Source organism: Musca autumnalis, unplaced genomic scaffold (assembly GCF_047663935.1).
Source record: "Musca autumnalis isolate F117 unplaced genomic scaffold, ASM4766393v1 scaffold_4, whole genome shotgun sequence".
Lineage (NCBI taxonomy): Eukaryota > Metazoa > Arthropoda > Insecta > Diptera > Muscidae > Musca > Musca autumnalis.
In genome coordinates, this window is record NW_027411977.1 from 66,345,708 (window position 1) to 66,372,975 (window position 27,268).

A 27,268-nucleotide genomic window follows, 5' to 3' on the forward strand; every position below is an offset into this window, starting at 1 on the left:
AACAAAAAAGCACATGTTTATTAGGGCTTTATTCTTTTCAAGTTTAACAAAATACCACACATATTAACAAATATTGTACCGCCTCTATAAGCGGTGTTTTAGTGTGCGGCATGTCGTTCGGACCTGGAGGAGGTTACATGTCAATGATATGAAGCCGTCTTTATGGGAAATAGTTTTTTTTCTGATGAATAAATTTGTTCTTCAAAAATATATATCCCTAATATACATTGAACATAGAAATAAATACATAAAATGTCGAATGGAATTTGACACTAACACTACAACCCAGTTCAGTCAGCTGGGTATTGCTGTTACCTTTTCTTGTTCTACCATGGCTAAATCGGTCTAAAAATGTTGCTAAAAACGTCAAAATACCGCAAATCGGGGGTTCCGTTATATGGGGGCTGTACCAAAACGTGGACCTATGTCTACAAGTTTTGTTATGTATGTTTATTGACAATTAAGAACCCTAAATGTCAAATTATAGCCAAATCGGTCTGAAAATGTAGCTAAAACCGTCAAAATACCGTAAATCGGGGGGGTACCGTTATATGGGGTTATACCAAAACGTGGACCTATGTCCACAACTTTTGTTATATAATACCGCAAATCGGGGGTTCCGTTATATGGGGGCTGTACCAAAACGTGTACCTATGTCTACAAGTTTTGTTATGTATGTTTATTGACAATTAAGAACCCTAAATGTCAAATTATAGCCAAATCGGTCTGAAAATGTAGCTAAAACCGTCAAAATACCGTAAATCGGGGGGTACCGTTATATGGGGTTATACCAAAACGTGGACCTATGTCCACAACTTTTGTTATATAAGTTTATTGACACTTAAGAACCCTAAATGTCAAATTATAGCTACATCGGTCTGAAAATGTAGCTAAAAACGTCAAAATACCGCAAATCGGGGGGTACCGTTATATGGGGGCTATACCAAAACGTGGACCTATGTCCACAACTTCTAATATATAAGTTTATTAACACTTAAGAACCCTAAATGTCAAATTATAGCTACATCGGTCTGATAATGTAGCTAAAAACGTCAAAATACCGTATATCTGAGGGTACCGTTATATGGGGGCTATACCAAAACGTGGACCTATGTCCACAACTTTTGTTATATAAGTTTATTGATACTTAAGAACCCTAAATGTCAAATTATAGCTAAATCGGTCTAAAAATGTAGCTAAAAACGTCAAAATACCGCAAATCGGGGGGTACCGTTATATGGGGGCTATACCAAAACGTGGACCTATGTCCACAAGTTTTGTTATATATGTTTATTGATACTTAAGAACCCTAAATGTCAAATTATAGCCAAATCGGTCTGAAAATGTAGCTAAAAACGTCAAAATACCGTAAATCGGGGGGTACCGTTATATGGGGGCTATACCAAAACGTGGACCTATGTCCACAAGTTTTGTTATATATGTTTATTGATACTTAAGAACCCTAAATGTCAAATTATAGCCAAATCGGTCTGAAAATGTAGCTAAAAACGTCAAAATACCGTAAATCGGGGGGTACCGTTATATGGGGGCTATACCAAAACGTGGACCGATATAGCCCATCATCGAACTTGACCTGCCTGCAAACAAAAGACGCTCTTTCTCAAAATTTCAGCGTCCTATCTCCATTTTTGTGGATGCTAGAGTGATTACCACAGACGGACGGACGGACGGACGGACGGACGGACGTGCTCAGATCGACTTAGAATTTTACCCTGATCAAGAATATATATACTTTATAGGGTCGCAAATGAGTATTTCAATGCGTTACAAACGGAAAAACAAACTTAATATACCCTCCATACTATGGTGGAGGGTATAAAAATGTGCAATTGTGAAATTTTCTTGGTCAAAAATGTTAACATTTCAAGTTGTTTACTTACATTAGGTGTGTACGATAACCCAATAATTTGTACAAATTCGTACAAATTATTGCTGAATGCTGTTCGATAACAAAATTATCCAGCAAAAGAGAGCGAGTTTGGAGAGATTTTTGGAGAGTTTTGTGACTGAGAACTTGCAAATTTTTGCTGGGAAAATTTGTCCCGCAAAAATTTGCAAGTCTGATCAGCTGATTTGAAAACATTTGTTTTGTTTTATTTTTTATTCTTGTTTGGCGAAAACAAAAATAAACATTGAAATATCAAAAAATTATACATCAAAAGCTGAAAAATATAAAAAATCATGGAAAACAAGAACATCAAATTGATGCAAAAACTTTTCTTCTTCTTTTTCAAAACAGTTGATTCCTTGCAAGTTTTTACAAATTGTTGTTCGATAACTTTCTGCAAATTTTCTTGCTTGAGAGAGTAAAATTCACTGAGAGAGGTTGCTGGAATTGACTGAGTAATTTTTGCTGGGAAAGTTATCGTACACACCTATTGAATAAGTGATTAAAACTCAGCTAATCAGACTTGCAAATTTTTGCGGGACAAATTTTCCCAGCAAAAATTTGAAATTTCTCATACACAAAACTCTCCAAACTCGCTCTCTTTTGCTGGATAATTTTGTTATCGAACAGCATTCAGTAAAAATTTGTACGAATTTGTACAAATTTTTGGGTTATCGTACAGACCGTATGACTTCCGTATCGTCATTTGCTTTGTGTTGTTTAAACTTCGTTAAAATATTTCAGTTGCACATTTATACATTGTTCCTTGAAAATGCAATAAAAATGACATGTAGTTTGCTTTTTGTCTGCGTTAAAAGTATTTATTTTTGACGTTTTGAAACCCGTAGTTGTAAAGTTAACATAACACATTTGAAGTCAGCCGCTGGCCGAAAAGCATTTCGTTTCGGGACAATCCGATACAAAGAACCCGCTGCCGTGGAATTGATCAATTACATGTGTGGACGTCAGTCGTATGTGGAATTAGACTGAAACAGGGAGTTCCAAAGTGGGGTGATATCCGAAACTGTTTAACCTTTACCTCTTCTGTATTCCACATATTCTCGTTGCAATATTTGTTCTGGATGGCTCAGAAATGAAGCAGGGAAGCAGGCGAGGCAGCTTATGTACCCAGGCCTTAAGTTTTTGTGATATAAGTAAATGAAACACAGTTTGGCTGACTTCCGAACGGTCATAAAACTGCGTTGTTTCAGTTCTTGCTCGTGCATTGCAAAGGTATTTTAAAATGCACACCGTTGCAAAATCTACCCGATGCTTATTTTGTGTGTATCCTACGTTTCAAATGAGCACCAATGACATTTTGGATTACAATACTTCGCATTAATCACTGCGATATGCTTAAGAAATTTACAAAGCAATTGACGTTTTGGAAGTCAGCCTTTATGAGCTCTAATTTATATATACAATATACTACATACCTTTCCAAACAGTTTCAGATTCACATCAACAAATCCGCCAGCGGTGAAAGCAATTTTTTGATGATATAATTGCAAAGATATTTCCTTAAGTAAGGCGTTTAAAAACGGATTGTGACGTTCAAATTTAGCCATGTGGAAAATATTAGAGAGTTGGGTGTCCTAGAAAACAAGTTTTGCTAATCTTTTGATTTTAACATGGATATTTAACTCACCAGTGTTTCACATTTTGAGCATAAATAACATATGACAAATAATATGATAATTTGAAATACAATTATGCAATAACCATCTGAAAAAAATTAAATATTTCAATTTATTGGCCTCATTCGTAAATGGAGGAATTCTTACTAATTTGAAAATAAATATTTATGTTAAAATCCACACTAAAATATATCCAATAAGAAGTTATAATAGTTTCCGTGAACATTTTTAATATCATCATAGGTAGACTCCAGGCGAAATAGTTTTCAATGTGATTCACATTAGAAATTAACAAATTGTGTATATCCTGTAGTATTCCAATAGCTTGTAAAACTTCCTCTTGTTCATCCCCACCTTCTGGCATTAACTTAAGCCCAGGCAATATATGTTTCATGTAATGCACTGCAAACGCCTTCAAGTGCATTTGAATTGTCATAATAATAACAACAAATAATGCATATTCGATTAACTTTAGTTTTAAAATTATTTCACTGTATTGGGCTAAGAGCAAACGAATTGCATTCAACGATTTTATGTAACGTAAATATATTGCAAGAAATGTTACAATGATATTTAACATCAGCAAACTGTATAATAACACGAGAAACAAGCGTAAACGATTTGTATTGAATTGAAATTTTAAGTTTACCCGGAATTTTCGTAATATTGTATCAAAATTGTGAAATATACCAACATAATAATATGCCTTCCATGTATTTTCCCAATAGACAATTAAATGCATAAGTATTAGTATCACATAACCTAGAAAGTCCAGACCCGAGGAGAATATATCCGATTGTTTGTATAAAACATCTTGAAAACGTTTGAAACGCAACATAGAGAGGGTAGTGACAATCAATGCAACCACAAGTTGATGTAATAATCTCCAACATATTGTGATGCAAGTTAAACCATTCGAATTGCGAAGTTCATTGAATTGGTATGGTAGTGCAGCACAAATATACATTAATATGCGTAATGGCCACAACGTTTTCTTGTAGAGTGATGTTGCGATATTTGTTCCGAACATTTCAATAAAGACTATAAAAGTGTGTAAAAACGGTAAGAAGTTGCTGTGTGCTTCTATCATGGCTATATATATGCACATACATACATACTTAGCACGGTGCTCTTGAACCAACATTAAATGAACGTTGGCCGCTATAAGGAAATCGTCCGAGTCGATCGATTGGACATATAAACCACATGGAACATGTCTCCGCCGAGTGAGTGGCGTTTATAGACTCGCTTTATTACCTCTCACCAATACTGAATTTCAAAACGGCTAAGATCTTAATTCGAAATAGGAGTAACTGGACTCATGAAAGACCATTTCCACAAAACTTGGTCATCTGTATAGATGGATCCAAAATGAAAGAGGCACAGGAGCCCGACTCTTCTACGAAGAGCTCAATGTAAGCCTGCTGGATACGGGGACACCGTGACATTGTTGAAAATGAAATTGCGATGAGCTGGCAGGATCGCAGGCTCCCAATATTGAAATTGAGGAAACTGTGTCACTTCACCAATAAACGCGACCACTTCTATACAGATCTAACTGCTCACAAATGACAGAACGAGCCCGGTTGTAGGTACTCGAGGCTTATCAGGCCGGTTATATCGAGTCGTAGAACTTCTTCCTTATTACTCCTTAACAAGGCTGAGGTCAGAATTGCTGTAGGGGTCATGATGGGCACTACAATGTAAGATCCAGAACATGTCTGTGGGATAGTGGTGCCGATTACTGTAGGCTGTGCGAGGATGAGGAAGACGCGGAAACCATTGAGCACCTAATATGTCATTGTCCAATGTTAAACAACACTAGACACAGACTCTTCGGCGCCTATGAGTTCTATTCTGCCTCACACCCATCAGTAATTTTCTCAAGAAGTCTTAAAGCTCCTTTCTGAAACTACAATATTCATTAGGGTTATGAATTGTTTACAACCTCGTATCCCTGTATGATATTTTGATGAGTTTTTACCTAAGATTATATAAAATCTTAATAATAAAATAATTCGATCAAAAAAGCTTGCGCACAATAAGTTTTTAAAGTTTTTATTTTTCAGAATTTGGGAACTTTTTTGAAGTCGCTGTAAGCCGATATTAATCTGAAAAATTTTTTTCGCTTCATAGTATGTTTTCAAAAAAAAAAAAAAAAAAAAAAATCAATGTGTTTTGTGCGGAACCTTTTTTATAAAAAAATTGATTTAACTTTATTTTAGGCATTAATAGGCAAAAGTTCATTTATTCAAAAAATTTCAAAAAGTCATAACCCTAATGTTCATAGATGAGAAAAATAAAAAAAGCGTTAAGTTCGGCCGAGCCGAACTTTTTATACCCTCCACCATAAAATACTCTGAGCTAATATGGAATTATTAGTTATCTTTCTGTTATGAAAGTACCTATGCACATAATTTTAGCTGGAGAAGTCACGTGACCACTAGAAACCCTTAGTGCCAAATTATAGCCAAATCGGCCAGAACATGTACCTAAAAACTTCAAAATACGGGAAATCGACGGTACCGTCGTATGGGGGCTGTACCAAAGCGTGGAGCTATGACCATAAAGCTGGGTACACATTGCCAGTGTTGAATGACAGCTTTGCTGTTGCTTGCTAGTGTGGCCGTTCATTTTTGTCATTCATCATGCAACCGCAAAATGTTTTGTGGTTGCTGGGCGGTTTGACAATTATCGATAATTGCGAAATATCGACATTCAAAGCTGACAATAGCTGTGTCTTTTTACGTGATAATTGTAATAATTATTACGAAATGTTACTAAATGCTGTCTTTTTACACAAAAGTTCAGTAAAAGAGAGCGAAGAGAGAGAACAATTTTGACAGTTGTTTGCTGAGAAATTGCTAAAAGTTGCTGAAAGAATTTTTCCCAGCAACATTTAGCAAGTTCGATCAGCTGCTTTTTAATCATCTGGTAATGGTCAGCTGCTCAATGTTTATATTATTTTTGTGGAAAAATACTATAAATATTGCGATTCTATTTTATTTATTGATTATTTTATAAATATATTTATCATTTTTATTTATTTTGCTTAAAATTGAAGAACTTTTTCATTGCTTTGGAGTTATTTTTTCGTTCATGCATTGGCGCCGATGTTTTTGTTTTGGTTATCAACTGTTATCTTGCTAAAGTTTACTAAATGCTGTCTTTTTACTTTTTTCTCTATTTTCGTATCAAGGAGCAAAATCTCTCTGAAAAGAAGTTACTGAATAATTATTACTGAAAAAGTAAAAAGACACAACTAATGTGTACCCAGCTTAACTTTTGGTGGAGAACTTTCTTGATCACGAAGAACCCTAAATGCCAAACTATAGCTAATTCGGCCAGAACATGTAGCTAAAAACGTCAAAATACCGGAAATCGGGCGGTACCGATATATGGGGGCTATAAGAAAACGTGGACCTATGTCCACATTTTTGGTGGAGAAGTTTCTTGCTCATTGGGAACCCTAAATGTCAAATTATAGCTAATTCAGTCTGAAAATGTGGCTATAAACGTCAAAATATCTGAAATCGGGCGGTAACGTTATATGGGGACTATACCAAATCGTGAACCGATATAGCCCATCTTCGAACTTGATCTAAGTTCAGACCAAAAACTCATGTGTACGAAATTTCAGCCGTGTAGCTCAACTCATTCGGAAGATATCGTGATTACAACCGACGGACGGACGGACAGGGCTAAATCGACTTAGAATTTTACGCTGATCAAGAATATATATACTTTATACGGTCGCAAATGATTATTTCGATGAGTTACAAACGGAATGACAAACTTAATATACCCTCCATATTATGGCCGAGGGTATAAAAAAAAAAAAAACAAATCCCCGGAGCGCTTTTTAAATAAATCGCGGTCAAAGTTCACATTTTTAAGGTTTTTTTTAATTTTTCACGATTTTGCTTGGAAACCGCAATTCCTATCACAATGGAACTAAGAAAAATATTGTAGCAGTAAAAATGTTCTACAAGATTGACCTTTATGATATTTTCATAGGTTTTACCATTTTTGTCATCTATGAACATTGAAGTTTCAGAATCCGCAAAAACTTTCACGGAGTAAGCTCCTTTCATTTAAAGTTGGTTCAAGAGCACCGTGATATGTTCCAGCCTTTCACACAAATTTCAAATTTGAATTATTGTCTTCACATTAATGGCTACAATGATAACGCCACAACAATTACTCATTATATAAAACCTACTAATACGCCAAGCAGGGACATACAGTCTCTGGCTTAACTATTTTGACAAAATCTACATTTCTCTTAAAAGGCATATAATTATTGTTAGAACAATCGAACTTCTCTATAACGTAGCACTTGAGTACCGAAGAATTACCACGTTATAGAGAAAATTCGTTATAGAGAAACCAAGGCAAAATGGTTAATTTCACTTACATACATGAGTAATAAAGAAAAGTGAGTATATGAATAAACATAAATTGAATTTTTCTTTAGAATTGAAATAAGAAGTGATTTTCATTTCTTTTTGCCACTTTGATTCATCAAAGTCGTCACAATTTGCCATGTAGGAAATAATATGATCGGAAACATCGTTTTGAGACTACATGGTCTTCAATCGTAACATCTTCAATATCAATACCCTATTTTGTATTTCAATATCAAGCATCTTCTATAGCTTTACTAAGAAAACCAGTAGGCCTATTTTGTAACTTTTATCGATTGAAAAGTTGTTAAAATTTCTTTTGTTTTTGTAACAACTACAAAACAAACATATGAAATTGTTGCAAAATAAACAATGAGTAAAGTTGTTAAAAAGTTAGAGAATAGGTACCCTGGGTGTCTATTCTTCTTCGGCCAGTAGTGCGATACTCTAATTAATTTTTTTAAAATGAAAAATGAAAACTTTTAAGCGGCCCATACACTATTAAACTGGCTTGTCTAGCCGATGAGCTCCTTCTGTAGGTGTGAGCTTGATAAGTGTGTACCCACTAAACAATTGTTGCCGAGCGCTCTGATGTTACATTTTTTTAAGAGTTTTTCCAATGTATGATCAGAAAATATTCCGATTTCTCAAAATTTCCTTCAGAAGTTGATCATATCGACACCTCCAAATAATAGTATGCTAAGTCTAAAAAGTGAGTTTTGCAGGAGAAGCTCTCAAAGTGTGGAAATTATTTTGAACTTCAGTACTATGCTAAGTCAATATTTGTTTATAACTTCTGTTCGGATTGACCGATCATTACCAAAATTTGACAGAATTTAAGTTAAAGGACGTTCGACACCTCCAAATAATAGTTTGCTAATTCTGAACAGTGAGTTTTGCAGGACAAGCTCCAAAAGTTTGGAAATTGCTTTGACCTTCAGTACTATGCTAAGTAAATATTTGTTTATAACTTCTGTTCGGATTGTCCGATTTTTACCAAAATTTGACAGAATTTAAGTTAAAGGACGTTAAATATAAAAATGTAAAGAACTTGAAAACATGCTAAGTCGACTTAGCATACTATTGTTTGGAGGCGTCGATATTATCAGCCATTTTTTTTAATGAATCTCTGCACATTTTCTTGTGCTTGTTTTCGAAAATCTGCCAATATTCTGCACATTCTCTGATGGGAAATTTTGATTCGTTTCTCTTTCTCGCTAGTAAATTCCCAGAGAGATTATTTTAAGAACTACAAACACAAGGTAGAGTTTTTGTTTTGTTTGCATGCTGTGGTTTTTTTTTATTTATTTAGCAACTGTTAATTGACAAAGACGTAGCGGAACAAGTTATTTTGTGATTTAAATCGCAAATTAAAATTGTATGTTTGCAAACACATAATGGAATAATCAATATTTTTAATTATATTTTAGAAAAATAAAATAAAAGCATTCGAAAACTTTATCAGGAAGGACTGCGACTATAATTTTGCGATTTTTGCGGGCAGCAGCGGTGAATAATATAATAAATCCACATTGTAATTATGAACATAGGTATATAGCTTAAATAAAGAAGTTCCTATTTAAATTGCAAGAAATTCGAATCAAATCCGAATAAAGATTAAGAATTTTGGGCGAATATATTTGGAACATCTAATGAAACATCAGAATAGTTTCCGACTTTCGGATAGAACATAGCAAAGTTTTTAGAATAAGTTCCGAAACTTTCCAGAATCTCGAAACGCATCTCCGAAATGTATTCCTTTTTCTGCACATTTTCGAATACTTCTTCAGAGTTTTGTCCGAGATTGTTACGAAAATCACAATTTACTTCAGATTTTTTTACGAAATTTCTTCAGAATTGGAAACTAATTTTTGTGGAAACTCGAATGCGATTATCGAATTTCCCTCGACAAATTGTTCCGAATTCTGCGAACCGCTTCACACAAAAACGGACATGTTTTGCATGCGAAGACGGCATCAGAAATGGAAACTTGTGCAGAGATTTCGTCCGAATTCGGTACGATTTCGGCAAAAATTGTTTAGTGGGTAGCAAAGCAATGGTAGAACAAATATAAGGTAAAGTTAATACTACAACAAATACAACTCGAACAACAACCACAAAGGAATTTGTTTTTGTTTGTAACGTTACTGCCATTTGTATTTGTAAACAAAACAAGGGAATGCCTATAAATTATTGGAATTTAAAAAACTAATAATTTTTCATATTTGGTTGAATATTTTGAAAAACATGAATGAAAATTCGTTAAATTTTCAATTTTTTTGTTTCCACATCATTCCACTAAATGCATAAATTCTCGCAGAAAGTAGAATTCTTGCAGAAAAGTTTGGGGTCGCTGGAAATTCATAGAAAAAGGAGAAGCTGTTTCAATGTTTTGTTTTAGAAATCAAAGAAGCACATGTTTATTAGGGCTTTATTTTTTTAAATTTTAACAAAATACCTCACATATTAACAAACGTTGTATCGCCTCTACATGCGGGGATTTACTGCGCGGCTTATCGTTCGAACTTGGAGGAGGTTACATATCATTGATATGAAGAAGTCTTTCTGGGAAATGTTTTTTTCCGAATGATATATTTTTTTTTCTCAAAAAATATATGTCCCTAATGTACATCGAAATAGAAATAAATGTATAAAATGTCATATGAAATTTGACACTAACGTTACAACCCAGTTCAGTCAGCTGTGTATTGCTGCTACCTTTTCTTATTCTACCATGTAGCAAAGCATTCAATCTGCAACCGAAATCTTCAAATATTCCTCTAAATATGAATGAACTTAAAATGTTTTTATTTCTTAACAAACACAAGATATGTTCCAGAACCTGCAAAATAGTACTATTTAGTACTATTTTTAAAATTTTTTTGATGAAATGAGTTCCCGTCCTACAAAAATTGGCAAAATTTTCTATTCCCTTTAAACAAAAATGGCTTTCTCTTCTACTATTTTCTACTACACAAATTTTGGTGTGTAGAAACTCTTGTGTCAGACACTGAAAATAACACATGAAAATATTTTAGCTTTTAGGAGAGAGGGGAGGTGAAGGAGCTCCCTTTCTCCCTTCTTACCCATAAGCTGAAAACATTTTCATGAAAATTTTCATAGTCTGGCACAAGACAAAGTTCTAAATTCGTCAAACAATATATTTGACATTTGTTGAAAGGAAAAAAAAATAATAATTGAAGAAATAATTTGACTGCAAAATAATCAAATTCTGTATTTAACAATGAAATAACATTTCAAGACAAATACAGATGCAGTGATAACAACAATCCGCGGTGTTGCGTATTAAAATTCGCAGGAATTTGACATTAATTAACAGTTTTTTTTTTAATTTAACGAATCAATTCAATCATGTTTTTTCAATTTTAGAAAGTTTGTAGCGAATGCTTTGTAATACGAAATCTTCCACAACTGCAGCATCTACAAGCCGGGTCTAAAACTAGCATACATTAATATCGAGGTTTGGATATTTTAGGAAAATGTGTATCTGAATTCATTTGCTTTCGCAACAGCAAGACCCGTCATGTTGTCCAGATTCATTCTTATCTTTCAGTAGAAATGTCGCTTCTAATGGCCTAGAGAGATCTCCTGAGTAGACGCTTCCTAGAGAGCTACAACATTTTTAGATCTCGTAAGGTCTTTGACGTATGCAAGATGGTGATGTAAATTCAGGAATTTTAGAAGAACCTATCGTTGTTCCATCACGTGCCGACTGGAATGTCTGTTTGCAAGGAAACGAAAGATGGTGTTCGCTATAGAGCCAAATGTGTCATTATCAAGTTAAATGTATTTAAAATTTTCTTTAAATACTTTATATGTTGTTTTACAATCTAATTGCATTTTATAAATCTGATGAACATCATCATACATTTAGCAAAGAAACGCAGGTTTTCATAAAAATATTGTTTTTTATTTTAAACAAAAAACGGAAAAGCTTGACCAGCAGAATGCCGTTTGCAAAAATTGGGTTTTGCAGCAGATTAGTCGTTACTGAGGCCATTGATGATTTAACACTAAATTTCTATCTCTTGCCTGGAGAGAATTTAATCTTAAAATTTCGTACTACATACAGCTGTATAAGTGATCAGAGGAATGCGTAAAATCGGTGTTGGTTCCTATAGTTAATTTGAAGTGTCTTTCATGTTAAACAATTAAAATAAAACAAATCCTTATGTTATGTTTTGGCATGGCGTCTGCCATTTTTTATATCACACATTTAAACATTTTTCAAAGGTTTTTCGTTCCCATGCTTTTTGGAAATATATCTGCTCTGAGAGCAATTTTGACAGTTTGCTCTTTTACTACCTTTGCCGTTAAAAAAGTACTGGAACAAAGCTACAATGTTCTGTTTTTCAAAATTGTTTTTTGACAATTTTGAAAATGAACTATATTCATCGGATTGACTTGGTTTCATTTTGAAAATCAAAACTATTTTGATTTTCCTCAATCCATGAAATTCACACACACGTTCTCATATCTGGAAAAAATTACACATACTACTACAAATGTTGACATCAAAATTTAATAGCGTATGGTCCGCTTTATAAAGGAGAAAACTGTCGAATGAAAAAAATTATGAAGGAAATAAATAAGGGCAATCATGAATATTTCCCTCGGAATTTTTGAAATTGTTTGAAATTGTGAAATTGTTTTTAAAATCAATATTTAAAAACGTTTAAAACTACTAGAATCACTTAATTATGGAATATTCTCGCCAAATCGACAAAAATATTCCCTTTTTGGACAAAAATATGGAAATAAAAAATTGTGAAACTGGGGAAAGGGAACAAATTCCTCACGGAATTTTTATTCATGATTGCGCTGAATAAATCCGTTGATTGATGTCATGTGGGGAAGAAGCGTCGTCTTGTATACCCAAAGTGACAACATACATATGTACATAAGAAAAAGGATATGATGTGATATAGCCATTACCACAGACCGACATATCGTGTTATATGTGGTTTCTTTATCTGCACCCCCAATGACTGCCGACCAGGGCCTTATTCCTACATTTCAACCTTTGAAGCCATACTTGCATGGCGTCTGAGCGTGACCCTTTTTCCTGATTCCGCGCAATTTGTGAATATCGAACTCTAAGATGAAAACGAGACTCCAGCGAAGAATAAAGCTAGCACAGTTTATGAGAGGATACAATGAAAAGTATGCAGTAGACTACAATTGTACTACAATAGTGCGATTATTTGGTATGTACTAGATTTATTAAATCCTGGAGATTTAAATTCCTAATTCCATTGCATATACAATGTACGTCAGAAAGGATATGAACGCGGCGAAAATCTCTAATAATTATGTCATTTAATTATGTAGATTTAATTTGTTTTTGTAGCAGGTCTGATAAACCTGATTAATAAATAAACTGATACTATGTTTACATTTACGAAATCCACTGGATTTCAACTGTCAATTCCATTGCTCAAACGTCTAATGAAATCGAATCGATTTCAGTTGAGTTTTCATTTGTCGTATACGCAAAGGAATTGACAGTTGAAATCGAGTGGATTTCGTAAATGTAAACATAGTTTGAAACTAAAAAATACGGATACGGTGTTTGCAAGATTTTCCCGCATTATACCCTCATTAAATTTATTATTTATTACTAGAAAAAGAAACGAACACAGCTACTAATACGTGCATTGAAGATAACGTTGCCAACTACATTAAAAAAAAAACAGAGATATTGTTAACACTAACATTTTTGACAGGTTAACATGTGCTACGCTACAAAAACATAAATAAACATACTTATTCCTAAAATTAAAAAAATAAACATATTTACTTTGTAATGGCAAGAAAAAAGAATCCCAAAAAGAAACTAGAAATTGTTTTCGATCCACAAAAAAGAAAGTAAATCAAGTCATTCATATCAATCCACAAAGAAGTCCACTAATGTGTTTGTTTTCTATATTAAAGGGAGTTTTTAACTGGCTTTCGTAAACGCAAAAATGAGCGACGTAAACGTGCACAGGAGGAATTGGAGCGTAATTTGAAGGAAGAACGGCGAAGAATTCGATTGGAAATTAAAGATGGTATTAAACACATGAAAAAGTCGTTTGAACCATTGAAGGAACTTACCGAAGCCGATAAACGCAATGAAGATGAATACGAAGATGATGATGTGAAAGTCAAAATTGTGGAATTATCGACCGGCGATTTAGCTGCACAGCGCAATATGTTGGGTGTCAATCGTGGTGAGGAATCAGAGGAAAGTGACCAAAATCCACAATCAGAGGAGGAAGATGAAGATACCAAAAGTCCAAACTGTATACCTGGAATGGATTTTGATATTAATGCTAAAAAGCGCAAATTGCATCGTGATGCGGAGGAAAATGACGACGACGGCAGTGATGATGAGGATGAAAGTGGTAAAAGCAAAAGTAAACGACCAAAAACTGATAAAGAAAAATTAGAATTGAAAACCAAAAAAGAATTGGATCATTTCAAAAAGGTGAAGACAATGAAGAAACTTAAGAAAACAAAGGCGTTCAAAATGAAACAGCAAATTGACAAAAAAGCCAATCAAAAGAAGGCTAGAAAGGATAGAAACAATACATTGAAAAGCCTACCAGCCCACCTGAGGAAAAAGAAGAAATTCCAAAAGAATCCTTACAGCAAGGGAAGGTTGCTCAATAGAAGACAAATAAGAAAAAAGAATAGTTCATAAGAATAAATAAAAATTATTGTAAATGAAAGGAAGTGTTTTTCTACACAGTTTACAGATGTAATTCAAATTATTTTAATTGTAATTCGAGAATTTTATTTGTTATTCGTAACATTTCATTTTTATTTTTTATTTTTTTATTTTATTTATTTGCTTTGCAATTGAAGCCAATTTTGAGGCCAATTTATATAATTACAAAGAATCCACCTAAATATCATAGCTACTCTAAAAACAATTTCATATATATAATTCATCTTAAATCTAGAAATTGGAGATCTAATTATTTTGGTTACAATTATATTCTTTAATTCTTTTTTTAAATTCTTCATTACGTCATAGCTACTCCAATTTAATTTTTTTAATTTAATTTTTTTTTTTAATTTATTTGACAATCACAGTAACCTAGCCCATAGGGCCATGGTAGAATAAGAAAAGGTAGCAGCAATACACAGCTGACTGAACTGGGTTGTAACGTTAGTGTCAAATTTCATATGACATTTTATACATTTATTTCTATTTCGATGTACATTAGGGACATATATTTTTTGAGAAAAAAAATATATCATTCGGAAAAAAACATTTCCCAGAAAGACTTCTATATATCAATGATATGTAACCTCCTCCAAGTTCGAACGATAAGCCGCGCAGTAAATCCCCGCTTGTAGAGGCGATACAACGTTTGCTTGTGAGGTATTTTGTTAAAATTTAAAAAAAATAAAGCCCTAATAAACATGTGCTTCTTTGATTTCTAAAACATTTTTCTATGAATTTCCAGCGACCCCAAACTTTTCTGCAAGAATTCTACTTTCTGCGAGAATTTATGCATTTAGTGGAATGATGTTGAAACATAAAAATTGAAAATATAACGAATTTTCATTCATGTTTTCAAAATATTGAACCAAATGTGAAAAATTATTAGTTTTTTAAATTCCAATAATTTAAAGACATTTCCTTGTTTTGTTTGCAAATACAACTGGCAGTAACGTTACAAACAAAAACAAATTCCTTTGTGGTTGTTGTTCGAGTTGTATTTGTTGTAGTATTAACTTTACCTTATATTTGTTCTACCATGCCATAGGGCCAAGAGCTATACAATACATACATTTGTAATTTGAATTATTCCACTTGTAATTCGGATTATTCCATTTGTAATTCGAAATATTCTATTTGTAATTCGAATTATTCCATTTGTAACTCGAATCATTTTTTTTATTATTTGTAATTGCTCAAAACTAAATTCCCTCAAAATAACTAAGGGGTTCTACACGGTATGTTTCACTCTTAACGACAGTCACTTTTTACAGATCTGAATTTTATGCACATGATGAACCAAAATTTCAATACATCAAAATGAAATGGGTATACTTCAAGTCATATTCGAACACCTTCAAAAATGAGTAAAATCGTTGTTTATAGCAGATATGGCAGAAAAAAGTGTATTAATTTATTGGATAGAGAATAATTAGGAATAATTCACATCATTTCTGATGACCAGAAATTACTGTAATATGCAATTTGTTACAATTTTGGTTTTTGCAATACATTAGTTGACAAACTGTAAGTATATACCTTTTTTCGAACACGAAAAAGTAATTGCTGAGGAGACGGTGGTCCCTGGCCTAGAATATGTTTCTTCGGGCCAATCCGGTACATAGAACCGGTTTTTGTTTTCTTTTGACGTAGACGCCCAACGCTTTGATTGTGATTAAGTCAAATGTTACAGCTGATATCAAGTTCTTGTTGCTACAAACAAATACATTCACCTGTATCTATAACAACTCAAGTAAACAAACCGAAGAGTAGTACATGAGGCCAGGATAAAAATTTCAAATTAGAAACAATCACAAATCAAAAAGGGCAATTCCTCAAATTTATTAAAAATGTCATACGAAAATTGGCTAAATTACCTCAAAAGTGCCGAGAAAAATTCCATGCTAAGCGGCAGAAGTCGTAAAGTTTTCTATAAATTTCCTGATGGAAATCAAATGGCCGAAGAATACAGCATGGAGACGGGTGTTGTACAGAAAAGAGCTTGGCGTAAATGCAAACAACTAATGGGCGAACCTGAATGGGAAGTTGAGTTGGGTGAAGATTCTCGTCAGTTGGGAGCTGGGGCGGAAAAAGATGATATTCGTAATGCGGATGGAAGTTTCGTGGTAAAAGTGTCTAATACCGAACCAATTCTAAGCAAACGAATAACGAAGAAAAATATCGAATGGAGAATACGAAATCTTCCATATCCTATAGAGGTCTACAGTGTTCAAGCGGATGCCGAAAAACATGCCATTATCGTAAGAACTACAAATAAGAAATACTACAAAGTTATACCGGTTCCCGATTTGGATCGTTGTGGAGTTTCACCGTCCCAGGATAATATAATGGTACATCACCAATATAATACACTAATAATAACCTATAAGAAGCCAGAAATACTGTGCGAAATGGAAGCTCAGGTTTTACTATTGCTCAAGGATGTTGAAACTGAAACCGATATGGAGGAACTTTTACAAGGCTTATTACAAAAATAAAATATCGAAATAAATACATAAATACTATTTTTTTTATTGTGGAACTACATCTAATACAGGGTAACCATGGAGATCATATTTCTTATATTAAAAAAATCACAGGCTTAAATTACTTTTGAAAATTTTCTACCAATCCGGAGGATATAAAAACCGAGTAATCAAAGGATGGCAATTCCAAGGGTGCCAATGAAGGTAACTCCTCATCGGCTTGCATCATATGCTCATCTAATATACTTATACGTCTTTTTCCAACTTCATCTGTTGATTCCTTTTTGTTTTCTTCTTTTTTCACGTTGACCTTTGAGCCACCCTCACTATTGGGATCTAGGTTTTCATTACTCTGCAATGCATCCAATGTAAGTCCTTGCATATTTAACATCAATGAAGCACTTCCATATTTTTCATTGAATTCCTTAATGGTCTTGTCAATGGATCGTGCCACAATAGATGGAGCATTTATAATTTCTGGCTTGATAATAGACAGATTTTCACTTTGCGAAGCGGGGGGTAATATTTCCTTTTGTTTCATTCTTTCATATTGTTGCTTGCGCATAGATATTTGCTGCAGTTTTCTTTCATAATCCCATTTTATTATATCCAATACTTCCAATGCTTTTGGTGTTCGAACATTTTTCTGGGCATCTGCAACATAAAACAGGGAGTTTTGTATGGCTTTGTAGGCTTCATCGTATTGATGACGTTTTATTAGTTTTTCGGCTCTTCTTTCATGGAAGTGAGCCTTTAAAGGAAAAAGTAAATTTATTAATAACATTGCATGTACTTTAATAGACAATAGATTAATACTTGCCAAGTTTAGTGGAGCTGAATCCATAATTACGCAGTTTTTTTCCTGATGTTTTTGTTGTACAAATTTAAAACGTTCCTCGAAATACGATTGAGAAAGTCAAAACAGAATCACCGATGAAAAATTATAACATGGAAAAAACAATACAAATCAGCTGGCACCATGGTACAATAATACAGGTAAAAGCAAGTCCCAGCTGATTAGGTTCACCCGTTATACTTTGTTTACATTTACGAAATCCAACTGTCAATTCCATTGCTCAAACGTCAAATGAAATCGAATCGATTTCAGATGAGTTTTCATTTGACGTATACGCAAAGGAATTGACAGTTGAAATCGAGTGGATTTCGTAAATGTAAACATAGTATAATACTAGTGTCAAATACAATATGATGTTTATGAAGTTGTTCTTTTCGTTAATTGTCAATTAATATTTATATTTTTTTGTTTCTGATAAACAAACATTAAACACATATTTTTGAAGTTATAGACTTCACGAGTAATATGACCATACGTGCGAACTTCGAATAAATAGATCCACAGGATGCAACTTTCGAATAGTTTAGCAATCTGTAAGGATGGTGTAAGAGAACAAAAGGCCGTGTAAAATGGTGTGTCAGGCATAGGCGGATACAGGTCAGTGCTATATTTATTTAGGGTCAAGTGGGTATTTATGCACTTAAAAATATCTCATTGCAGACAAGGATCTGATGGAGAACATTATGAATGAAATCTCAATATATTGGATACACTGTGTTATACGGAATAAGACAATTGCAGAGTATGGTTAAACTTCTATTATGGAACCTCAGTCGTGTTTTTTGGTTATGACGAAGCAGATTTGTTCAAAATATCCCTAGTAGGCCCCTCTTGCTAAGGAAGAGTTATCAGAACAGCAGTTTCGTCTCAAGTGTTGCTGTGGGTTGGCATCACGAAACCAGTCCTATGTGGTTGTTTTTAGCTACACAAAACGTCAAGCGATTTCGAGATTTCGTAAATCTGAACTTACTATAAGGCACCTTGAAACTCTCCTTTCGTTACACCTGTAGGGTGAAAATAGTGAACCCATTTTGCATCTATGAACTTCAGCCAAGAATTTTTGGGGATAATGTCCAAACACACTGATTTTATTTAAAGCATACAGTGATTGCCAAAAATATTCGGTTTTCAATTTCACCAATAATAACACCTCAGTATTATAGAAGCCCATACCCAATATTCAAAAAACCAAATACTTAAAAAATGTTGGTCCTGTGGCAATAAAAAAAATGTATGAAAGTCCCGGGCCACACTACAAGAATTTCACTGAAATTTTGATTTGAAATTATGCGTCTCTACATCGACGTCCATAGTAGAGTAAAATCATAAAATTGCTGTAGTGGGGAATTCGATTTAAGAACACCTAATTTCATGAAATTTTTTAATGAAATTCACGCTAGTGTGGACCGGGACTAACATGGATCCATGGCAACCCTATAAGCGAGAATAACAAAGAAGAAGTTGTTAACCCTGTTTTCTATGCGTCAGAAATATTCGGTTTTTGTAACTTTTGTTAAATAGTTTGGCAAAAACCGGTCAATATCGAACTTTTTCTGCAATATTAGTATAAATTTCAATAATTGCGAACAGAATCTTTCTTTCTGTGTGAAATAATATCACATTTCATAGCAAATTATCAAAATTTAGGGCTAAGGAAAAACGATATCCTAGAAAAGAGAAAACTGTTTATATTTTATTATAAAAAGGGGCAGAAACAACGGAAATTTTTGCTCATTTTTGATTAATTAGTCGAATATAGTTGAAATAATTTGCAAAAGTCACGAAAATACAGAAATAATCGATTTCGTGAAACATATAAGCCAGCCAAACCAAGGACTGGGAGGGAAGGTAGAGGAATCTCCTGGATAATTACGGCTAAACCGGTCCTAATTTTCTTGAAATTGATCACCGAGCCCTAAAAATCGTAAGGATAAAGCCTTTCATGGCCTTGTAACACATCACACACGATTGGCTGAGTACATAAGCTGCCTTGCCTGCTTACCTTGCTTGCTTCTGATAAAAGAATATAAAAGAAAAGGGCAACCCAGTCCGAAATTTGCTCGGCATTCTTTATTCTTTTATTTTTATTATGTGAGAAATGAAGTAGGAAAGCAAGGAAACCAGGCGAGGCAGCTTATGTACCCAGGCCTTAATAATTTTTAAAACAAGATGATACCTGCGTTACCGGCGTATAAATTTGTTGTTGTACGTAATACTGCATCACCGTCGGCTTTCTTGATTTGTTTCTAGCAGTGTTTATTCATTAATGTTGATAAATTTCATTCTGAATCGTGGATTTCATCTTTTCTTCGCATATAATATGTTTGGATTTGGTTAATTGAAAATTGTGATTCAATGTGCCCCATCTGAAATTAACCATGAATTATTAGTAATTCTTACATTTTTTAGACATTTAAAAAGCAACTGACATTTTGGATATCAGCCTATTATTAGCCTAAAGAGTTGGTAATATGCCAAATCACTTGCACTCATGTTTGGCATTGAACATTTGCTGGGTATCGGTCAACTACCTTGGATAGCTCCCCCACAAAATTTCAAAATATTAAGGACATGTCTCGGATTGTTCGTGGGTTCTCCACGAGCTCCTATAACGGTACATTATTTTCGGGGCAAGTACATATTTCCTGTAATAATAGAATTCAATTTTCCTTGCGGCAATTGTCAGTTTGTAAGTGAGAGAGGTTGTTGAGAGGCAAAGGGTTACCATATGCCTCACCTCTCCATCAAATTAACAGTTGCCTCAAGGAAAATTGCCTAATGTAAATATGGACTTGTTTGCTTCTGATAAAAGAATAAAAAAGAAAAGGGCAACCCAGTCCGAAATTTTCTCGGCCTTCTTTATTATTTTATTATTATTATGTCAGAAATGAAGTAGGAAAGCAAGGCAACCAGGCGAGGCAGCTTATGTACCCAGGCCTTAATAATTTTTACCGGCGTATAAATTTGTTGTTGTACGTAATACTAGTGTCAACTTCATTTTTGAAAATTTGTAAACAAAAATATAAAATTTCAATATGATGTCTAATTTCATGCAATTTTTTAAAGAAATTTACGCTAGTGTGGACCGGGACTTACCAATTCAATTTGTCTTGGTTGCTTTGTCCCGTGCCACACTAGAGTAATTTCAATGAAATTTTGACATGGAACTTTGCATTTTCTGAGAAAAACAAATCATTTAAAGAAAATAGTGTACACGGTTTCATGTGTTCTGCCATTTTGCTTTGTTGTGTGCAACTGACGTTTCGGAAGTCAGCCTTTTTATGTTGATATGGCATCTTTACTAATCTTTTAATTTTCATAGCACGCAGCTACAGTATATATTGAACCTCTGTGATGTGTTGTTATTTCGCGCCTAATTACAAGTGTGTTGTGTGAACTAGATAAACAAATGTTGGTCAATTTATTTTTATAAGGTCAATTTTTTTTCATTACAAAATAAAATCACAAACAAAGACAAGAAAGCAAAATGGATGAACAGAATACCAGCATGGAAGCATTAAAAGTGGATGAGGATGAAAATCTGAAAGAAACATCAATGGAAGAAGACTTATTGGGGGCGCAAAGTCTACTATTATCAGACTCTGAAGAAGAGGAAGGCGATGCAGGAGTTAAAAAGTATCGAAGTCCTCTTAAGAAAATTAGCCCAAATGAAAAATTAAATTCCAATCGAACGAAGCGAATAATAGATAGCGATGATGAGCAGCAACCTATAGAGAATAGTGAAAACAAATCCAATGGTCTGGAAGAAAGTGATGAGGAGGACAGACCACCTGTAGCGAGAAAAAAGATATCAGCCCTTATAGATTCTGAAAGTGAAGCTGAAGAAAGGGAACCAACTGACAACAATCGTAATCGCCTAAAATTAGTAGATTCAGAGTCTGAACATGATTCAGTTGAAAACGAAAATTCTGACCAAAAGAAAAAAGCACAAAAGAAAACTAATAAAAAGGTTAAAAAGGTAAAAGATTCTGTCGAATCCAAAATTAAGAAAAAATCGAAAAAGAAAAATCAATCAGGAAGTGAAGATGAAAGCGAAAATTATGACAAGAAATCTAAAAAGAAAATATCCAATTTGGTAGACAGCGACTCTGAGGTGGAAAATTCAATTAACAGTGGTAATGATAGTGAAATGGATCTCGACGCCTCTGCAAGGGCATGTAATTTTGAAGAAAATAATAATGAAGAGGATCCGTCCAATAAACGAAAGGACAAAAATAAAAAAGCTATTCGGGTATGATGGTGTGAAGCTACTTCTTCTGCTCAAATAGCTATTTTACAATATTTTGTTTTCTATTATCAGGCTTCTGCCAAGAAGGCTATGGATGAAATGCAAGCCATTCAAAGTGAACAACAACGATTGCATCGAGAGGCCAGTATAAGGTGAAGTATTTTTTAAATGTGTCACTAGTCCATTACTAAATATCTTTGTCTTTACAGCATACCCTATCACAAGCCTAAGAAACACACTCTGCAAGATTTCCTAAACAGAAGAACAATTATTAAGCCAGAAGCCCAAAATAGCAGTCCAATAGTTGAAGCTGTGCGTTCTAAAAATTTGAAAATGACACAAGAAGAATTGGAGCAATATGCGTAAGTACATAACCCACTTGTTAGAAAAATATTTACAGGCCATGGTTCGATTGTATCAAAGGGATTAAATCAGCAATGGGCAAAGACATACTTTCCTATACTCATGATCATAGGGAAGATAAACAGACGTAACACAATACAAGCACACTGTTTAGTCTTTACATGTGAGGGTGCCTATAGTTGCATTAAATTAATGGATGTAGTACTCTGTATTTGTAAAGGAAAATAAACCACTGGGTGATTGTTGAGTTTTCCCTGGGTAGGTAATTCGACACGAGTCCTTATAGCATGTCAGGAGAGTTTTGGTTAAGGTATCCACAGCTCAATCGATTTCCTGTTCTGTTGACAATCAGACCTTAGCGTTTTGAATTTAAAACAATATGTTCTGGTTCCTACTCTGCAATGAATATGGACATATGGGGAAGTTAATCTAATCGATTGTAGAAATAATGCTTTTTAGGAATCCTGCATTTTCTAACATTGATTTCGTACTGAAATGTCACAATCCTTTGGTATAACAGCTACAAAGGCGACAGGTTTGGAAAGAGATTAATTTGATTCATTTTCTGTTTATTAATAATATATCATCAGTTTATAACAATATTATTTATTACTATATTACAGTAAACTAATGGAAGAAAGAGCCAAGGAAGCAACGGAATTCTTTAAATCCGAATCGGAGAGTGAAGAAGAAGAAATGGAATTCAAAGACAATGATGGTGTTTTAGATAGGCCAATGGAAAAAGAACTTATCGAGGATGGTTCTTCTAGTAAAACTAATGCCAACAATATCCAGGAGTCAACAGTACAAATAACTGAACATGCACTCGAAGAAGAAAAAGAAAATATGGAGGAGCCTCTACAACTCACTGAAGAAGAAATGGCTGAGATTTTAGCGGCAGAAGAAGAACAACAGAAGCATCAGGAATCTACTGCCACAGATGAACAAACCGAATCTCCATCCACCTCTAAAGTTCTTATAACGGAAGTTATTGAGCTTCCCAAGTTGGATATGAATACAGTCAAAATAAGCCCTGTCAAAAAACCCCCACTACCCAAAACACCTAGAAATTCATTAAACATAAAACAAATATTAGCAACTAAAAAACTCAAAGACAGTCCTTCGTTAAGTGGAGATCCAAATAAGTTAATCGATTTAGAGACTGGGGATTTAGTTGAACGTAAACCTACAGGTGTGGAAAATCTTATGCAACGTCTAATGTGTAATACCAAAGGACGTAAATCAAAAACAAATGAAACCTGTAATATCCTATCAACGGATAATGGGAAAATTGAAATAACTAAAGTCAATGTTACGCTTACTGATGAAAAAGATCCCAACACCAAGGAACCAAAGCCCCGAGCTGCCTACTTCGAATTGAAGAAGAATCTCAAAGAAATTATAAAAAATAAAAGACTGCAAGAATTACATAAGAAACAAGAAGATGAAGCCGAACATGCTAAATGTTTAGAGGAGGACGATGATGAAGAGATGGATCAGGAAGAATATGAGCCCGAATCAAAACCAAAGAAGAAGGATAACGTTATTGAGGTAATATTTAAATATACATACATACATATGTATGTATGTACATGTTCATAACTTTTGCGTTTGCTAATAAAACCATTTTTCAATAGATTGACGATGAAGAAAATCCTGTGGAACCTGGAGAAGACGAGGAGGACGATGAAGAAGAAAATGATGATGAGGATGAGACTGATTCAAAATTGGAAGTAAAAGATGAAATAGAGGTAAGTTCAATTTTGTAACAAAACATTTCGTGTGTGTTTATAAACATTTGTTATGCCCAGATTGATGATGAAGAAAATCCTGTGGACAATGATGCGGAAGAAGAAGAAGAAGATGATGAGTTGGAAGAGGGTAATGACGATGATGATGAAGATGACGATAGTGATGGTGATGAACTAACAGAGACCAATTCCAACAATAAAAGCAAACGTAATCGCATTATTAAAAAGTTTGATGACTCCGATGAAGATAATGATGATATTGATTTTCTTAAAACCCAACCTCCACAAACCCCCATAAAATTATTAGACACTCAGGCATCCATAAAACCAGCAGAAGATGAGGAGAACGAATTATTGGGACTGTGTTCGGGAACATTTGACATGACACAAAATCCACCAACCGCCAATGCCTTAATGTCACAAATACCACTTACTCAAAATCAAGGTAAACCATTGGATGATGAAGAATTGATGGAGTTATGTTCGGGGACATTTGAGGAGACAGTAGAACCAACCCTACAAACACAAGAAAAGGAGAGCAATATCGTTGAGAATACCCAGCCGCAACCAAAGTGCAATAAGATTTTATCAAGCGATGAAGAAGACGAAGAAAAAACAAAAGCACCCAGAACAAAGAAGCTAACAAAGAAATTAAAAAAGAAAACGGCCAAGCTTGGTTTCTCTGATGACGAAGAAGATGAAGAGGAACAAACGGCACAGGATGGTGCCAGTGATGAGGAGGATAATGAAGAAGAAGAAGCTGGCCTCGAAGAGGATGAACCTGCCACATTTGTTGATTATGATTCCGAAGAAAATGAAATTGTTGTACAAATGACAAAGAAAGATTGTCTCAAAAAAGCAGCAAATTTCTTGGAAAAAGAAGCTGAACTCTCTGAATCCGAATGGGGTAGTGCGGATGAAGATGAAAAGAATATGGATAAATATGACATAGAATTGGGCGATGAAGATGAATTTGACAGAGAGAAATTACGTTCCGAATTAGAACAAATACATGCGTAAGTATTTAAGGCAATTTATGTTTTCTTCTTAACTCCAAATAACTTACCTTTTCTTTTCCTTTTAGGCGTAAAATGCTCGATGATGATTTGCGCGAAGTTCGCAAAATTCAAGATATGCTTTTTGAGGATGAAGAAAAAGATGGCGTTGGACGCCAACGGCAATTTAAATGGAAAAACGCTGAAAGTGGCTTCAGTTTGGATGATGGCCCGAGAGATGAAAATGGCGATGTCAATAATGCTGGTGATAGTGGTGATGAATTAAACGAACATCAATGGCGCAAGATACGCTATGAAAGGGAACAATTTCTTAAGGAGAAAGGCCTTAAAGCCGATTCTCAAGACTTATCTACCACAATAACAAATACAACGTTAAATGCAACCGTGAATACTACAATATTAAATAACACTGTTACAACGAAAAAAATACAAATTATCACAGCCAAAAAGACTTCAGTAAAGAGTGCCGATTCAAAAACTGCCACACCATTCCTAATTTCCAAGGGTATTGCAGCTATGAACAAGAAAACTGTTCGTGGCTCGTTTCTAGTACGTGATAAAGATACCCTTAATAAGCTGGCAGGTCTTACAAAGGGCAGTGCCGCCATGGCCAATGCCACCGATGATGATACAGCTGGTACTGTTTCAATAAAAAGTATTAAACCGAAAAATTTCGTTTTTGCCACACTAACCGAGGAAGAACATGAAAATATGAAACGTAAGGCCGATGATTTATTAAATAGCAGCAATGAAAATGGTACAAATTTCATGAAGAAACCTAAAATAGAACCACGTCGTGATAAGTGTTTTATTGATCAGCTGTTGTAAATGGAATTGAAGAAGTCCACGTTGGTCGTAGTTAAAATGTAAGATAATTTATATGTATTTTTTATATTTAATTGATGTCCTAAAAGCAAGAATGCATATCATTTTTTTTTATTGTTTGTGCCAGAAGATTTTTTAATAATAAAATGTACAGAAATCCCCTTTTATGTTATACAAAAAAAAAAAAAAGCGATGCATTGTTGTTAAATAAGGTTAAGTGCAGAGGGATATTGATTTTCAAAGTTATTAACTTCATTTGGGAACCTATCTGAGACAGAAGAGTATACATAAGACTGCTGAATAACAATTCAAATCAACTTGACGCAACTATCAAATTGATAAGTTTACCAATAAGTAACTACACCAAGTATCAACCACGAACACCTAACACATACCCATTCCCTCAGAGTGGCTGAGAGAATTTTCCGGGACATCATCACAGTTGTAACCGCTAGCTATATACATTCTGCTCAAATATTACAGACCAAATTTCCCTCCAGCTGTGACGGGACTAGCAAATGAGGTTTATGAGCTTCTCACAGGAACCCTTAATACCTAAGAGGCGAAGGTTAATTGTGGGTAATTCTTAAATCACTCTTGAATCCGGGAATGAAGGATGATTGAACGACTGGTACTTTTAACGGCGTGACAGTGACAGATCCGAAGACGTACACCTGCTATTTTAACATTTAAGAGCCCTTTCTCCCGAGGAGGTATCACCATAATTTATGGTGAGATATGTTGCGGATGGCATTTGAAACGCGAACTCATCCAAAGCGTTGGGACCATATGGAATCTCAATGATAATGCATAAGCAAGTGGATGACCCTGATTTAAATATTTGACAAGTGTCCTTCGTGAGTTTTCTCACTTTCTCCTTCAAGTTGAGACGGCGGAAAGACCGAACTCACGGGGCAGAACTTCGTCGGCAAAGGCCACACAATTCTGAAAAACCACTACATTCATAAATTTTGACGAAATTGTGTAGCCAGTATTCGATCTGTTTATAGAAATCAAACTGATACATTTTGCCTTGG

At 34.3% G+C, this 27,268-nt stretch overlaps 5 protein-coding genes across 5 annotated transcripts; 3 read left to right on the forward strand and 2 right to left on the reverse strand.

The window, feature by feature from the left end:
- Positions 1-2,812: 2,812 nt before the first annotated feature.
- LOC141401166 (putative gustatory receptor 98a) lies at positions 2,813-27,170 on the reverse strand. The gene is made up of 4 exons (XM_073981104.1): positions 27,103-27,170; positions 3,558-3,634; positions 3,346-3,504; positions 2,813-3,043 (listed from the first exon to the last, which is right to left on the reverse strand). Exons 3-4 carry the CDS (start codon positions 3,475-3,477, stop codon positions 2,945-2,947), a joined length of 231 nt encoding a protein of 76 aa, XP_073837205.1. The 5' UTR covers positions 3,478-3,504; positions 3,558-3,634; positions 27,103-27,170; the 3' UTR covers positions 2,813-2,944.
- Positions 13,700-14,683, forward strand: vito (nucleolar protein viriato). The gene is made up of 2 exons (XM_073982133.1): positions 13,700-13,841; positions 13,908-14,683. The coding sequence occupies exons 1-2, from the start codon at positions 13,780-13,782 to the stop codon at positions 14,656-14,658; spliced, it is 813 nt and encodes a 270-aa protein (XP_073838234.1). The 5' UTR covers positions 13,700-13,779; the 3' UTR covers positions 14,659-14,683.
- On the forward strand, positions 16,409-17,205 carry LOC141401165 (protein DPCD). The gene has a single exon (XM_073981102.1). The coding sequence runs from the start codon at positions 16,536-16,538 to the stop codon at positions 17,181-17,183; it is 648 nt and encodes a 215-aa protein (XP_073837203.1). The 5' UTR covers positions 16,409-16,535; the 3' UTR covers positions 17,184-17,205.
- Positions 17,198-18,132, reverse strand: LOC141401164 (uncharacterized). Its single transcript, XM_073981101.1, has 2 exons — positions 17,992-18,132; positions 17,198-17,922 (listed from the first exon to the last, which is right to left on the reverse strand). The coding sequence occupies exons 1-2, from the start codon at positions 18,013-18,015 to the stop codon at positions 17,293-17,295; spliced, it is 654 nt and encodes a 217-aa protein (XP_073837202.1). The 5' UTR covers positions 18,016-18,132; the 3' UTR covers positions 17,198-17,292.
- Positions 21,363-26,420, forward strand: Claspin (claspin). The gene is made up of 7 exons (XM_073981826.1): positions 21,363-22,279; positions 22,349-22,428; positions 22,486-22,638; positions 23,263-24,190; positions 24,277-24,390; positions 24,451-25,406; positions 25,475-26,420. The coding sequence occupies exons 1-7, from the start codon at positions 21,515-21,517 to the stop codon at positions 26,232-26,234; spliced, it is 3,756 nt and encodes a 1,251-aa protein (XP_073837927.1). The 5' UTR covers positions 21,363-21,514; the 3' UTR covers positions 26,235-26,420.
- Positions 27,171-27,268: the final 98 nt, after the last annotated feature.

Coding starts and splice junctions, on each gene's coding strand:
- vito (XM_073982133.1), top strand. CDS start 13,780: ATGGCAAGAAAAAAGAATCCCAAAAAGAAACTAGAAATTGTTTTCGAT. Junction 13,842..13,907: donor TTCGATCCACAAAAAAGAAA/GTAAATCAAGTC, acceptor TCTATATTAAAG/GGAGTTTTTAACTGGCTTTC.
- LOC141401166 (XM_073981104.1), bottom strand. CDS start 3,477: ATGGCTAAATTTGAACGTCACAATCCGTTTTTAAACGCCTTACTTAAG. Junction 3,044..3,345: donor ATCTGAAACTGTTTGGAAAG/GTATGTAGTATA, acceptor CAAAAACTTAAG/GCCTGGGTACATAAGCTGCC.
- Claspin (XM_073981826.1), top strand. CDS start 21,515: ATGGATGAACAGAATACCAGCATGGAAGCATTAAAAGTGGATGAGGAT. Junction 22,429..22,485: donor CATCGAGAGGCCAGTATAAG/GTGAAGTATTTT, acceptor TTGTCTTTACAG/CATACCCTATCACAAGCCTA. Junction 25,407..25,474: donor GAATTAGAACAAATACATGC/GTAAGTATTTAA, acceptor TTTTCCTTTTAG/GCGTAAAATGCTCGATGATG.
- LOC141401165 (XM_073981102.1), top strand. CDS start 16,536: ATGTCATACGAAAATTGGCTAAATTACCTCAAAAGTGCCGAGAAAAAT.
- LOC141401164 (XM_073981101.1), bottom strand. CDS start 18,015: ATGGATTCAGCTCCACTAAACTTG. Junction 17,923..17,991: donor ATTCAGCTCCACTAAACTTG/GCAAGTATTAAT, acceptor TTTCCTTTAAAG/GCTCACTTCCATGAAAGAAG.